The 14,663-nt window shown below is 36.1% G+C and overlaps 1 protein-coding gene across 3 annotated transcripts; it reads left to right on the top strand.

The window, feature by feature from the left end:
- Positions 1–10,248: 10,248 nt before the first annotated feature.
- On the top strand, positions 10,249–13,965 carry LOC120086970 (mechanosensitive ion channel protein 10-like). Of its 3 annotated transcripts, XM_039043800.1 has the most exons (6): positions 10,249–10,465; positions 10,731–12,058; positions 12,134–12,254; positions 12,789–13,082; positions 13,153–13,355; positions 13,481–13,965. In XM_039043800.1, exons 2-6 carry the CDS (start codon positions 10,743–10,745, stop codon positions 13,728–13,730), a joined length of 2,184 nt encoding a protein of 727 aa, XP_038899728.1. In that variant the 5' UTR covers positions 10,249–10,465; positions 10,731–10,742; the 3' UTR covers positions 13,731–13,965. The 3 variants fall into 3 exon arrangements, with proteins under 3 accessions (XP_038899728.1, XP_038899729.1, XP_038899727.1); XM_039043801.1 differs by lacking the exon at positions 10,249–10,465 and having other exon boundaries at positions 10,472–12,058; positions 12,795–13,082; XM_039043799.1 differs by lacking the exon at positions 10,249–10,465 and having other exon boundaries at positions 10,472–12,058.
- The last annotated feature ends 698 nt before the right edge of the window (positions 13,966–14,663 follow it).

Raw genomic sequence — 14,663 nt, 5'->3', positions numbered from 1 at the left:
AATTAGAAAAATATAGGTTAAATTACAAATTTAGTCCCTCAAAAGTCAAAACTCAAATCGAGTCACTAAACTCATAATTTTATTATTATTATTATTGTTGTTGTTGTTGTTGTTGTTGTTGTTGTTGTTGTTGTTTTGACAAAAACCTTAAGGTATAATTCCTAATTTTTCTAATATATTTTCCTTTATAATGAATATTATAATAATAAATATATGCCCATTGCTTAGTGTCCCAAAGTCCTTTGTCATCCTTCATGTTGTCCATATGCCTTGTAATTATTCATGCTTGGTATCTATGTAAATCCACATTCTACTTGTCACTTTGCCTATAAATAGTGGCATTTGGTGGATCTTAAAATCACACATACATGGGTGAGAATTCCACTTCAAATTTCCACTAATTTACATATTATCCAATTTTATAATTTTATTTATTTTATGTTTTTAGTTATTTTATTTTATATTATATTTCATATATTTAATATTATTATTTTATATTTTCTCCATATTCGTGTTCCTATTGTGCTCCTCAATTTCACAACACGTTATTAGCACAAACTCCTATCGTTTTTCCCGCTAAAGAAACATGGATCATTTTCATATGTTGGGTGATTCAAAAATAAGCAAAGAAGATCTATGTTTGATAGACAGTGCAACTACACACACAATACTTACAAATAAAAAATACTTTTCCAAATTGATAATGCTGAAAGCAAAAGTAAATATAATATCAGGTTCTGCAAACTTGATCGAAGGTTTTGGAAAAGCAAATATTATTTTACCTAGATGAACAAAATTTACAATTGACAATGCATTGTTCTCTAGTCAATTAAAAAAAAATCTTCTAAGTTTTAAAAATATACGTTGCAATGATTATCATATTGAAACTAGGAGTAAGAATAATGTGGAATATCTATATATATCATATCCACTGTCTCAAATGAAAAACGTATATTGAAAGAGTTGCCTACTTTATCTTCCAAATTATATTATACTCATATACGGCTAATTGAAATATATGAAACAATAAACCTGAAGTCCATGAATCCAGACATATTTACAATTTGACATGACCGATTGGGTCATCCAAGATCTATAATGATTAGGAGAATTATTGATAACTCAAATGGACATCCATTGAAGAGCCAGAAGATTCTTCAATCTAATGAATTATCATGTGATGCTTGCTCTCAAGGAAAATTAATAATTAGATCATCATCAGCTAAAGTGGGGACTGAATCACCTACATTTTTAGAACGAATTCATGGTGATATATGTGTGAACCTATTAACCCATCAAGTGGACCATTTAGATATTTTATGGTATTAATAGATACATCCAGTAGATGGTTACACATGTTCTTATTATCAAGTCGAAATCTTTCATTTTTAAGATTACTTGCTCAAATAATTAAGTTAAGAGCACAATTTCCTGATTATACAATTAAGACCATTCATCTTGATAATGCTGGTGAATTTACATCTGAGACTTTTGATAATTATTATATGTCAATTGGGATAAGTGTTGAACATCCTGTAGCTCATGTTCATACACAAAATGGTTTAGCAGAATCATTTATAAAATATTTACAATTAATTGCAAGACCATTACTTATGAGAGCTAAGCTTCCTTTATCTGTATAAGGACATGTTATTTTTCATACAGTGTCACTTATACGCATTAGGCCAGTAGTTTATCATAAGTACTTGTCATTACAATTAGCTTATGGTCATGAGCCAAATATTTCCCATATGAGAAATTTTAGATGTGCAGTATATGTTCCAATTGCTCCACCACAACGCACTAAGATTAGTCCTCAAAGGTATTTGGGTTGATGCCCTAAAGTCTCGTGTCCTGTAGTTTGTAAACAGTTTGTACGAACACTTGTGTTGTTAATATATGATATTTACTTCACATCTTGTATTTTGCTCGGTTAAATATTTTATTTACTTTACCACAAACCAATAAACATAAAATCCCTGGTCATCTGTATGTGACTCAAGCATGTATGTGGTGACATACAAGTGGATCATATCTTGAGTGATAACCAAAATGGTCTATAGTATATGGATAAATGAGAGAAACCTTATCCTGGCAACGCTACGGACACGGCCCGCTTTGTGGAATGGTCACAAGTATTGTGACTTGTCACAGATGGTTTGATCCTGATCATTCGTGTTAGGGACATGCGAGCGGGGGCATCCTATACAAAGAGTTTGTATAAGACCTGACCACGAAGTGTTAACGTTTCATTATATAACATCGTTCATGATAGAGACTTCACTTCACTTGGATGACCATAGGTAACATGACCTCAATCCTGAGTGAGTTGGGAACTATTGCCATTGAAGGCGGTCCTTTGATTTGTATGGGTGTGAGTGGCCAGGTCTCCGATTCAAACCTACCATTTTGGGGATTCGTCTGATTTGGGAACTGGGAACTCAACTACACAAGATGGAATTCACTCCTTCCCCGAGGCAGGGGTAAGTAGATAGATGGCTCCCTTAAGGGCTGATTCCGGGGCTTGAACGATGTGGTGCCACACACCTTCTCTTGGCCTGAGAGGTGTTCACACATAGTTGGACTATTTGTTTATTGTTCATTAGAGGATCAGTGGTACTTAAGAGAGTGAGATGTAACTATAGGGGCAAAACAGTAATTGGTCCAACTGTACTTACGAGCATCTGTGAAGGGTCATCGTACTCATGATTGGTTATATCCGATGGACACAGAAATATATCTGTGGTAAGAAGAGTTCAGTTGTTGGTCCTTAGTGGAATCACTAGCAGTTAACGAATGGTGGATCTCGTGGCTAAAGAGTTTAGTCAGCTATCACGTACCGTTAGAGCTTCGAGCCACAGGTCCATTAGGTCCCTGGGTAGCTTGGATAAAGTCGAGAACCAGTGTTTGGTTAATTTGAAATGTTCAAATTGACAAGAAGAAGTTCAATTATATATGATATATTGGATTGGTTAATTATATGTGATATAATTGGCTAAATGTATGAGATACATTATTTTGGAGGAAATTAAATATAAATATGATTTATATCAAGTAGAGGAGAAAATACTATGTAGATATGTATATCAAACTATAGGATATAAATATATATGATTATATTTATTAATTAATTAATTGATTAATTATATGATAATTAACCAATTTTTTCCACGTTCGGACCTGGGTAGTGGCATCGTTGGTTATGGTAACCGATGGGTTAAAATTAAAAAAGTTTTCATTTTGATGGTGCATTCATAATTTTCGACCGCCCAAAAAGATTTCGTGAAACGACGCCCGAGAGGCTATACGATAATTGTTTCTCTATCTAAATGATCGTCTACTATAACAGCAGAAATGCACGTTATTACAATGCTAAGTTATAAAACAATGCAGGATATGTGATGATAAAAATATACAATATTGCGTCCAAAAGCATTAAGTTCACAATATTGCGATCGCATGCGTCCATCGCATGAAAACAGTTAACTTATGCATTTTTCTACAGAAAATACGTTGACACACAGGCAAAAAATGTGATCCAAAGAAATCAACGGCCGAGCGCAGTAAGAGATTGCGTTAACGGAAGGCTATGCGATCATTTGGCTCACGATTATCTGCTCAAGAAAGGTTGCCGCGTAGAGCCAGCAAGCATCTAAGAGTGAAAAGCGTAATAAATCATGATGGGACAGAAAGCTGATGACGGTCAATTTCGAATTAAGTTGACAAGCCGTTAATGAACTACTGTAGCAAGTACACTCAACTTTTCGGTGACAAATATTCGGCGCATCAGACAAATAATTAATGTCATCCCATCAGTGCAATCATAAGAGAGAAGAAGTCTTTTACCCCGAAGCTCTATAAATACCAAAGGCTATCTTCAGTGAAGGAGTTCATTCAATTAGATAATTTTTCCTTAGATAGAAGTAGCCTTATTTATAGTTTTCTTATACCTAGAAGACGGAGCGAGAGAAGGGAAGAGATGCCGAAAGATCATCCTGGTCAGCTCGAGAGTGAACCCAGGAGGCGTGGAAAAATAGAGAGGGGACTGACTCTTGCGAGAGCAAGTTTATCTTTTGAGCAGAGTAGAGAAGAACAGTGTAAAAGCCTTGGGACGCAAAAAATTGCTACTAGGCTCTTTATTCTTATTTCGTATTGTCATTTTGTATTTCGACTATATATCTATAAAATGGAACTTGCTTATCTACATCTGTTCACTCGCTTTAAAGCACGCATGAGTAGCTAAATCTATCGAATGGATTGAGAAGAACTTAGCTAACATGACTTAGGATCTTCATTGCATGCGATCATCTTGTCTTATGTTGCGCCCAATACCCATTTAGAGATACTCGAGAGAGAGTCTAAAGAAAGAACCTAAGACTTTAAAGAGCTAGGTTAGAATCTAGACTCGAGAGAGCAAGATTAGATCTGCATAAGCAAGAGATAGGGACTTAAAGATAAGCTCTATTTGCCTACATGCATCGCATGCACCTTAGAGATAGGTTATGGTAATATGCGATCGCCTTGTATATGTGTGTGTCAATTATCATCGCATAGACAAGAATAAAGGCTTATGTGTAGGTCCTATAGACATCATCACATATATTGCATGCGTTCTAGAACTAGAAGCCGTAGCATTTGCGTTGAGAGATGATTTGCTATTGTATGTGTGTAGCATGATCGCATAACATGAACGCATCCTAGGAAGTGTTAGCTGAACCCCTTCTCAACCTGTTTCCCCGCATATTCATCGCATCTTCCGTAATATTAATTCTTTTCTTAACTCCACCGCATACATTTTATACTGTAAACAACAACCCAACAACTCTTTGATTTATTGGTTACCGCAAAGTCATCTAAAAATTATTGTCGCATATTGTTTTTCTTAGTCCATGAGTTCGACCCTGGGCTTACCAGGAAACTCAGTAAGATTTATACTTGGGTTCTGCTAAGAAAACTTATTGCACAACATATTTTCATCACTGCAATTCCTTTCATTATTTCACCGCATAAAATAACGCATCAAGTTTTTGGCGCCGTTGCCGGGGACTTCGACAATACAGTGTGCTAACGGCAATTTTTCTAATTTCTTTGCAGCTTTCAATCTCTGGCGTATTACGACCCAGAGATTGAAAGATCGTTCCGACAAAGATTGAGAGATAACCGCCAACAACAACAATAAGAGAAAGATAATATGGCGAAACAACCTGGAAATGGAGCACTAAATGAAAATAATGTCATGGCGAATCCCATTCTATTGGCGAACGACCGCAATAGGCCTATTCGGGACTATGCGTCGCCCAACCTCTACGATTTCTCCCCAGGAATCATGAGGCCCGCTCTTGATGGATCGAGATTTGAAATGAAACTGGTGATGTTGTAGATGATCCAGACTACTGGACAGTTTGGAGGAAGGCTTGGAGAGGACCCGCACGCCCACCTCCGGAGCTTCATAGAGATCTGCAACACTTTTTTGTTCCCTAATATCTCCACCAAGGAAGTTCGAATCACTTTATTTCCATTTTCGTTGTGTGACCAAGCACGAAAATGGGCGTACTCTTTCGAACTGAGGGAGATTACATCATGGGAGCAAGTAGTAGAGAAGTTTATGAAGAAATATTTCCCACCAACGGAGAATGCCAGGAGAAGAAAGTTAATAACCAATTTTGAACAGGACATGGACGAATCGCTCAGCGATGCTTGGGTGAGGTTTAAGAGGCTGGTAAAAGATTGCCCGCACAACCGATTACCAAACTGCTTATAGATGGAGATTTTTTATCAAAGATTAAACTTTGCTTCGCAGACCGCTGCCAATGCGGCAGCCGCTAGAGATCTATTAGATAAAACGTATGATGAGGCCAAGAACATCCTTGATCGCATTTCTAAAAATCACGAGGACTGGAGAGAGAGCGATCAAAGATTGAGAATAAAGGATCGTGATGCGAACAATGGTGCTATTGCATCCCTTCAAAGTCAAATGACTGCGATGATGAACTTGATACAGGGAATTGCAATCAATAGTCCATCAACGCATAGTGGGCAAGTGAACGCAATCAACCAGACTACCGCAAGGTGTGCTACTTGCGGTGAAGGACATGCAATGGAGGAATGCCTATAAAACCCACAGTCAATTTATTTTGTAAAGAATAACTCGTTTTCTAACACGTACAACCCTGGGTGGAGAAACCACCCCAACTTTGCGTGGAAAAATCAGCAGCAAAATTTTCAATCAGTGGCGCAAAAAGAAGGGCCACCCGGATTTTTCCCGCGAACCAAAAGTCAAACGAGTAATCAAGCCAGCAGTTCGCAGGTGCCGCAATCTTCCTCTTTGGAAAGTTTGTTGAAGAAATATATTGAAAAGAACAAAACTGTGCTTCATAACCAAGCGACATCCATCCGCAACCTGGAAATACATATAGGTCAGATTGCGGGCGAACTCAAGAACAGACCGCAAGGGGCCCTGCCGAGTTCAACAGAACTCTCACGCAACCCAGGGGGTACGGGTAAAGAGCAATGTCAAGTGGTGACATTGCGGAGTGGAAAGACTGTAGCAGGGAAGAATAAGGAGCCTAGCTGGACTACTCCAATTGCGCTGGAACCAGAGATTGCGGTGACTCGAGAAGAAGCAAGAGAAAAAGAGGCGATAGAGCCAGAGATTTCGTCCACCTCAGAGCCAAAAGAACAAGGGACCGTAAGAATACAACTGTCACCTTTCCCGCAGAGACTCAAAAAGAAGAAAAATGATGAGGTACAGTACCAACACTACATGAATATGTTAAAACAGTTGCATATTAATATTTCGTTCACTGAAGAAATGGAGGAGGTGCCTACATTTGCAAAGTTTCTAAAGGATATGGTGACAAAGAAGAGAGGCATTGGTAAGTTCGCCACGGTGGCTTTGACGTAGAGCTCAAAATCTATAATCCCACCAAAAATCTGCGACCCTGGGAGTTTCACTATACCTTGCTCCATTGGAGGATTGTACATTGGGCAAGCACTATGCAATCTTGGAGCCAGCATTAACTTGATGCCTCTGTCAATTTTCAAGCGGCTGAATGTGGGGCAACTTGTGGGCCAACTTGCGCTCACGACAGTATTAACTTTATGTGCATAACTATATGTGTTGAATGTATATCATTTGTATTTCGATCACGGTGAGATCGGAGCGATCTAAACACGCTCATGGAACTCTCGGTATGAGATCCTTTAAAAGGAGATTAGGAATATATGTTGGATACGATTCCCCATCAATTATTAAATATCTTGAGCCCCTAGCGGGTGATGTATTTACCGCACGATTTGTTGATTGTCATTTTAATAAGACAAATTTTTCAACATTAGGGAGAGGAATTAAGAAGTTGGAAAAAGAAATTACATGGAATGCATCGTTATTGTCTCATTTAGATCCCCGTACAGATCAATGTGAAATTGAAGTTCATAAAATAATTCATTTGCAAAATATAGCAAATCAATTACCATATGCATTTATAAATGCAAAGAAAGTAACTAGGTCACATATACCTGCTGCAAATATTCCATCGAAAATTGATATCTCAATACAACAAATTGTCACTAATGAGTCTAGAACACACCAGAAGCATGGTAGACCAGTAGGTTCCAAAGATAAAAAACCTCAAAAATGAAAAATAATTAATAGTGAAAAAAACTTGCCTGAGGATGTAAATACCCATAAAGAAATCCTCGACATGACTAGTGAGAAAGGTGAAATACCTAAAGATAATAATGAGATTTCAATAAACTATGTCATGACAAGAAAAAGATGGAATCGAATTAATGTAATTATTGACAACATTTTTGTGTATAATGTTGCTTTTGATATTATATCTGAAAATGAGGATCCTGAACTGAAATCTGTTGAAGAATGTCGACATAGAAAAGATTGGCTTCAGTGGAAAGAAGCAATCGAGGCAAAATTAAACTCACTTTCTATACGTCGGGTTTTTGAACCAGTAGTCTGAATACCAAAAGGTGTTAAACTTGTGGGATACAAATGGGTATTTGTGAGGAAAAGAAATGAAAATAATGAGGTCGCAAGATATAAAGCAAGACTAGTTGCACAAAGTTTTTCACAAAAACCTGGTATTGATTATGAGGAGACATATTCTCTAGTGGTGGATGCAATTACATTAAGATATTAAATTGGCTCAACTGTGTATAAAAGTCTGGATATGCATCTTATGGATGTAGTCACAACATATTTATATGGATCTCTTGATAATGATATTTATATGAGAATCTCAGAAGGATTTAAGGTACCTGAAACATATACATCAAATTCTCGGGAATGATATTCAATAAAGTTACATAGATCACTATATGGATTGAAACAATCAGGATGGATGTGGTACAATTGCCTGAGTGGATATTTATTAAAAGAATGATATCAAAATAATCCAATATGTCTGTGTGTTTTTATAAAGAAATCACAATCAGGATTTGCTATTATAACTATATATGTTGATGACTTGAATATAATTGGAACTCCTGAAGAGCTTTCAAAGGCAAGAGAAGATCTTAAGAAAGAATTTGAGATGAAAGATCTCGGAAAAACAAAATTTCTCCTTGGTTTGCAAATTGAGCATTTAGCAGATGGAATATTTATTCATCAGCCGGAAAAATTTTGAAAAGATTTTATATGGATAAAGCACATCCATTAAATATTTCAATAGAAGTTCGTTCATTGGATATAAAGAAAGATATATTTCGACCTCAAGAAGATAATGAAGAACTTCTTGGTCCTAAAGTACCATATCTTAATGCAATTGGTGCACTTATGTATCTTGCTAATAATATAAGATCAGATATTACATTTTCTGTAAATTTATTGGCTAGATATAGTTCTTTTCCCTATAAAAAGACATTGGAACATAATTAAGCATATACTCCGTTATCTCCAAGGAACAATCGATATGGATTTGTTTTATTCAAATAAATTAATTTTTTATCTAGTTGGTTATGCAGATTCTGGATATTTATCTGATGCACACAAAGTTAGATCTTAAACAGGTTATCTGTTCACATATGGAGGAACTACTATATCATGGCGATCGGTGAAACAGGCTATAACAGTCACTTCCTTAAATCATGCTGAAATTCTTGCAATTCATGAGGCTAATCGAGAATGTGTATGGCTACAGTCAATGACTCAGCACGTTCGTGAAACGTGTAGCTTGTCTTCTAATAAAAAGCTTCCAACAATATTATACGAAAACAACACAACTTGTATAGCCTAAATCAAGGGAGGATATATTAAAGGAGATAGAACAAAACATATTTCACTAAAATTTTTCTACACTCATGATCTTGAAGAAAATGATGACATCACTGTACAACAAATTTGTTCGAAGGATAACCTGGGAGACTTATTTACAAAGGCATTACCAACTGCAACTTTTGAAAAATTGGTGCACAACATTTGAATGTTGCAACTCTTAAGTGATGTTTTCATTAGGGGAGTAAATATATTGTATTCTTTTAGGAGTATTATATGAAATATGTAATCTTTTTCCTTCACTAGAGTTTTTTCCCATTGGATTTTTCCTAATAAGGTTTTAACGAGGCATGTTTCATATATATATATATATATATAAATGGGCATCTAAGGGGGTATTATGAATATTATAATAATAAATAGATGTTCATTGCTTAGTGTCTCAAAAGCCATGTGTCACCTTTTATGCTTGGTGTCCATGTAAATCCACATCCTACCTGTCACTTGTAATTATTCATGATCAGTGAATCTTAAAATCACACATACATTTGTGAGAATTTCACTTCAAAATTCTACTAATTTATGTTTTATCTAATTTTATAATTTTAGTTATTTTATGTTTTAATTATCTTATATTATATTATATTTTATATATTTAATATTATTATATTATATTTTCTTCATGATTTCAGAATATCCTTCAATGTAGTTTTCCATGGACACCAAGCATTAAGATATTTTATGTTTTAAACTCCTGTAAGACAAATAGGCACCGTTATGTTATAAAAGAAGACAAATAGGCACCGTTACGTACTGTTTACACGGCTCAGTTTCTTTCTTTGTTTTCTTTTTTTTTTTTCCCCCACCCAAATATATACTAATATAATATATGACTTTGCTACGATCCCCTGAAACCACTTGTCTTCCTGTGAGGCAAAAAAATTCGAAAAATATAATGATAATAAAACTGAAACGAATTCATTAAAATAATTAAAACCCTTTTAACAAGTGTTGCACGTCGTCCTCAATTGATTTTGACGAAAGGAAGCTGAATAAGAATAATGGCAGCAACAAACAAATCTGGTGTACAAATCTTTGGTCCAGATGGGCTTTCGTTGTTAACCATTTTGGCCATTTCTGTGTTCGTGAGTGCCCCACTGTTGAGCCTAGTTCATCGTTGAAGCTTTGACTGCAGTGACTCTGTTCCCCATTGCCCTTTACTTTTTGACATTTCTGGTTGTTATTCCGCTATTTTTTCTTTTTCCCACTTTCCCTCTCTTTGTTATAGTTGAAACGAAGTGGGTTTCTGTTCTTGCACATTTTTTCTGCTTGTTGGTGTGACTTTGCATTCAAGAAACTCTCTCTGTTTCTATTTTCTGTTTAAATTTACCTCTAACAATGTGGGTTTATGTGGGTTTTCTTTATTAAGCTCGATGAACTTGATTGTGTCTTGGTTTGCTCTCAATGACCCTTTTCTTTGATTTCATCTGTTCGGAACTAGCCTTCGACTGTGATGGATGTGAACAGCAATAGAGCTTTGAAAGTTGTTGGAGGAAGTTTGTCTCAGATGGAAAGTGAAAATGGAGGGCAAGTTGCGGTTAATATTAGCAGCGTTGAAAATGGCTATTCTGTACCGAAGCAAAACAGAGTCGATTCACAGACCAAAGAGCCGATTGATTCGAGCATTGGCTATAGCTACGATTCACAACTCGCTCCCACTGCGAATAAGCCACCGAAAATCCCCAGTTCAAAAGGAACCCTCACGCCCAGAAGATCTCTTAGAAGACCAATCCTCTCGAAATCCAAGTCCAGATTTGGGGAACAGCCAGGTTATATCGATTCAGACGTGTTTGAGGAGAATCATGTGTCGTTGAGAGAACAAATCGGTTCAACTTCATCCAGAAGCTCTACTGTCAATACGCCGAAGGCCCAACCTGAGGAAGAAGATGATGCTGGTATCTTCGAGATTGAGCAGTTGAATAATAAGCACAAGAAAGTGAAGGTGAAGACAGTGATTGAGTGGATTGGAGTTTTTTGCATTATTGGTTGCTTGGTGGCTAGTTTGACTGTTAACCCTTGGAAGAATCGCTTCCTTTGGGGTTTAAGGGTTTGGAAATGGCTTTTACTTGCTACTGTGATTTTGTGTGGAGTGATATTTACTCGTTGGGTTATGAATGTGATTGTATTTTTGATTGAGAGGAACTTTTTGCTTAAGAAAAAAGTGCTTTATTTTGTTCATGGGTTGAAGAAGAGTGTTCAAGTGACCCTTTGGTTGACATTGGTTCTCGTTACATGGGGATCATTATTCGATCAGAGAAACCATAAAATTTCGAGTAGGATCACTGCAAAGATTTTGGATTCTGTTACATGGACTCTTGTAAGCCTTCTTATAGGGGCGGTCCTGTTGTTGGTTAAAACATTGTTGCTGAAAATACTTGCCTCCAAGTTCCATATGAATCGATTTTTCGACAGAGTTCAGGAATCCATTTTCCTTCATTATGTTCTACAAACCCTCTCAAGGGGTGTATTTATAGGGGAGGCTGGAACTACTTCCAAATCCAGCAGTGGTAGATTGAGTTTGAAGAGTAAAAAATCAGACCGTAAAGAGGTGATTGACCTGGGAAAGATTCACCAGCTGAAGCGGGAGAAGGTTTCAGCTTGGACAATGAAGGTATTGGTTGATGCAGTTACTAGTTCGGAGATGTCAGTCTCACAAATACTCGATGAAAGCTACCAAGATGTCGCTGATGGTGAGATTGCAGACGAGATGGAAGTTGCCAAAGCTGCCGCCTACAAGATCTTCAACAATGTTGCTCTTCCTGGAAACAAGTCAGAAACTTTCCTTTTTGCTTATGATCTTTTGTTCATACTCATGTTAATATTTTACACTTTCCCTTTTGTTAGGTTCATAGAGGAAGAGGATCTTCTAAAATTCATGATCAAAGAAGAAGTTGATCTTGTGTTACCACACTTTGAGATAGATGATACAAGGAGGATTGACAAGAAAGCTTTAACAAATTGGGTGGTGAGACCTATGTCTATTATTTATCTTGTCATATTGAGTCATCAACAATCTTACTTGAACAAGATCTATTCTATAGGTTGTACAACTTTGTTCTTGAGTTCTAAAGTCATATTGAGTCATCAAGCCAATCATACACATTCAAACCGTTGCTTACTTAGGCCCCATTGACCGAATCTAAATAGAAACGAGATAGAATCAGAGTGATTCCTTTAAAATTAAGATTCGTTTCGGATTTTGTTGTAGGTTACACCAGTCTGGAATCATTCTTATATTCAACAACAATGAGAAGCGTTCTCATTTGGTAATCCTCCAATAAGCAAACAATTTTTTAGAATACAATAAACACACAGTGTGCTTACGGTTAAGATGGCTGAAAATACTTAATTGAAGACCTTTTCTGTGAAAACCCCTCGTGTTTATGGCCAATCATTTAGTTCCTTTCTTCCTTGTTTTCAATAGTTTTCTGAATTGCTTTTCGAGAGCCGAAGTGTGTGGATAATATTCTATGGCATGTACTAACTTCTTTTTATGTAGGTGAAGGTTTATCAAGGGAGGAAAACTCTAGCACATGCCTTGAAAGACACTAAAACAGCAGTGAAGCAATTGAATAATTTAGTAACGGCGCTTATTATAATCGTAACAGCTGTTATTTGGCTTCTGTTGATGGAAATTGCTACTACCAAAGTACTTGTCTTCCTTCTAACTCAGCTTGCAGTGGCAGCTTTCATGTTTGGAAACACTTGCAAGACTGCATTTGAAGCTCTAATCTTTGTGTTTGTTATGCATCCATTTGATGTCGGGGACCGTTGTGTTGTTGATGGCGTCCAGGTAAGCTTCTTAACTTGCACTCAGTAAAGTCTTATGTATCTTTCTGTGTTTAACTTGTGGCAATCTGCAGTTGTTGGTTGAAGAAATGAACATCTTGACAACAGTCTTCTTGAAACTCAACAATGAGAAGGTGTATTATCCCAACTCAGTTTTGGCAACAAAACCCATCACTAACTACTACAGAAGTCCAGACATGGGTGAAACCATCGAATTCTCAATCGGTTTCACAACACCATTGGAGAGGATTGGGGTCATGAAGGACAAAATAAAGAGGTGGGTGGAAGTGAAACAAACAATGAAGATTTTGAATGCTTCTTTACGAATATATAGATCATTTTGCAACTAACAAAAAATCATTGTTTTGCAATATATGTGATTCTTATCAATGGCTTCTTCAGGTATTTGGAGAAGAATTCACAACACTGGTATCCAAATCATAGTGTGGTGGTGCAGGAGATCGAAAACGTGAATAAGATCAAGATCGCTCTTTATACGAACCACACCATGAATTTTCAAGACTGGACTGAGAAGAACCGACGAAGAACCGAGCTCGTGATGGAGTTGAAGAGGATTTTTGAAGAACTGAAGATCAACTACAATCTTCTGCCTCAAACAGTTCATCTCATCCAAGTTGAGGGGCATCACTGAAGTCTACAGGAGATGGTTAGCTTTTGTTAGCTGCTTTGTTAACTTAATTAGAGACATTATGTAATATTAACTAAAAAGAATCCTATATTAGTATCAGTTTAGGCAAGCTACTTCTGGTTATTAATGGGGAAACACTGTCCATTAGAATTGGAAGATATAAGTTGTAGAACTGTTGTAGTAGGTTTAGCTACTGATCTTATTTAGCCATGTAATAATATTTAGAATTGGTGATTAATAGTATTTAGCCATGTTATTAATAAATATATAATTTTATCATGTGGAATATCTTTTTCATTTGTTTTAATTGAAAGGAATTGGTTAACACAAATTTTGCTGGGAAATATCTCCTTTAGAATAACTAGAATGCCATTGGAGCATTTACTATTTCAATTATCAACAAAGGGTAATGTTATTTGTCACATTTAAGGTAACTCATGGTATTAAGTTACTTTGTTTAACTTTATAATAATTAGAAAGTCTGAACATATTTTCTGTTAATTATTTGAGAAATAGTTTGTGGTAAGGGAAAATATTTTTCTAAAACATATTATTGTTATTTTAGAGAATGAATAAGAGACAAACTATCATCTCAAAAGTCGATGATTTGATCTCTACAACGCAATATTTGAACTAAAAAAATTATTAGTATTATTTTAAAGGGTTTGAAGAAAGTGATGAAAATAGGTGAAGAAATTGAAGGATGGGGAGCAACTTATTCTTGCCATCATCATCAAATATATAATATAATTCACTCAAAAGTTTAAAAGAAAATGATCATAAATAGCACGTTTAAGTTTTTACCTTACAAAACTAGTATCTTTTTTAAAATTCATAAAAATAATTTTTCTCGGTCGATTTCAGGTGAGATCAACCACGAGATTTTATGATAGTCTGTGTTTTTTTATGTTAATCTCGGACAAAATAACATCGAGA

The sequence above is a fragment of the Benincasa hispida genome, chromosome 9 (genome assembly GCF_009727055.1).
Source record: "Benincasa hispida cultivar B227 chromosome 9, ASM972705v1, whole genome shotgun sequence".
Lineage (NCBI taxonomy): Eukaryota > Viridiplantae > Streptophyta > Magnoliopsida > Cucurbitales > Cucurbitaceae > Benincasa > Benincasa hispida.
Note: the sequence above shows the minus strand (reverse complement) of the source record. Positions and strands in the feature narration are given on the sequence as shown.

Coding starts and splice junctions, on each gene's coding strand:
- LOC120086970 (XM_039043800.1), top strand. CDS start 10,743: ATGGATGTGAACAGCAATAGAGCTTTGAAAGTTGTTGGAGGAAGTTTG. Junction 12,255..12,788: donor AAGCTTTAACAAATTGGGTG/GTGAGACCTATG, acceptor CTTTTTATGTAG/GTGAAGGTTTATCAAGGGAG. Junction 13,356..13,480: donor ATGAAGGACAAAATAAAGAG/GTGGGTGGAAGT, acceptor TGGCTTCTTCAG/GTATTTGGAGAAGAATTCAC.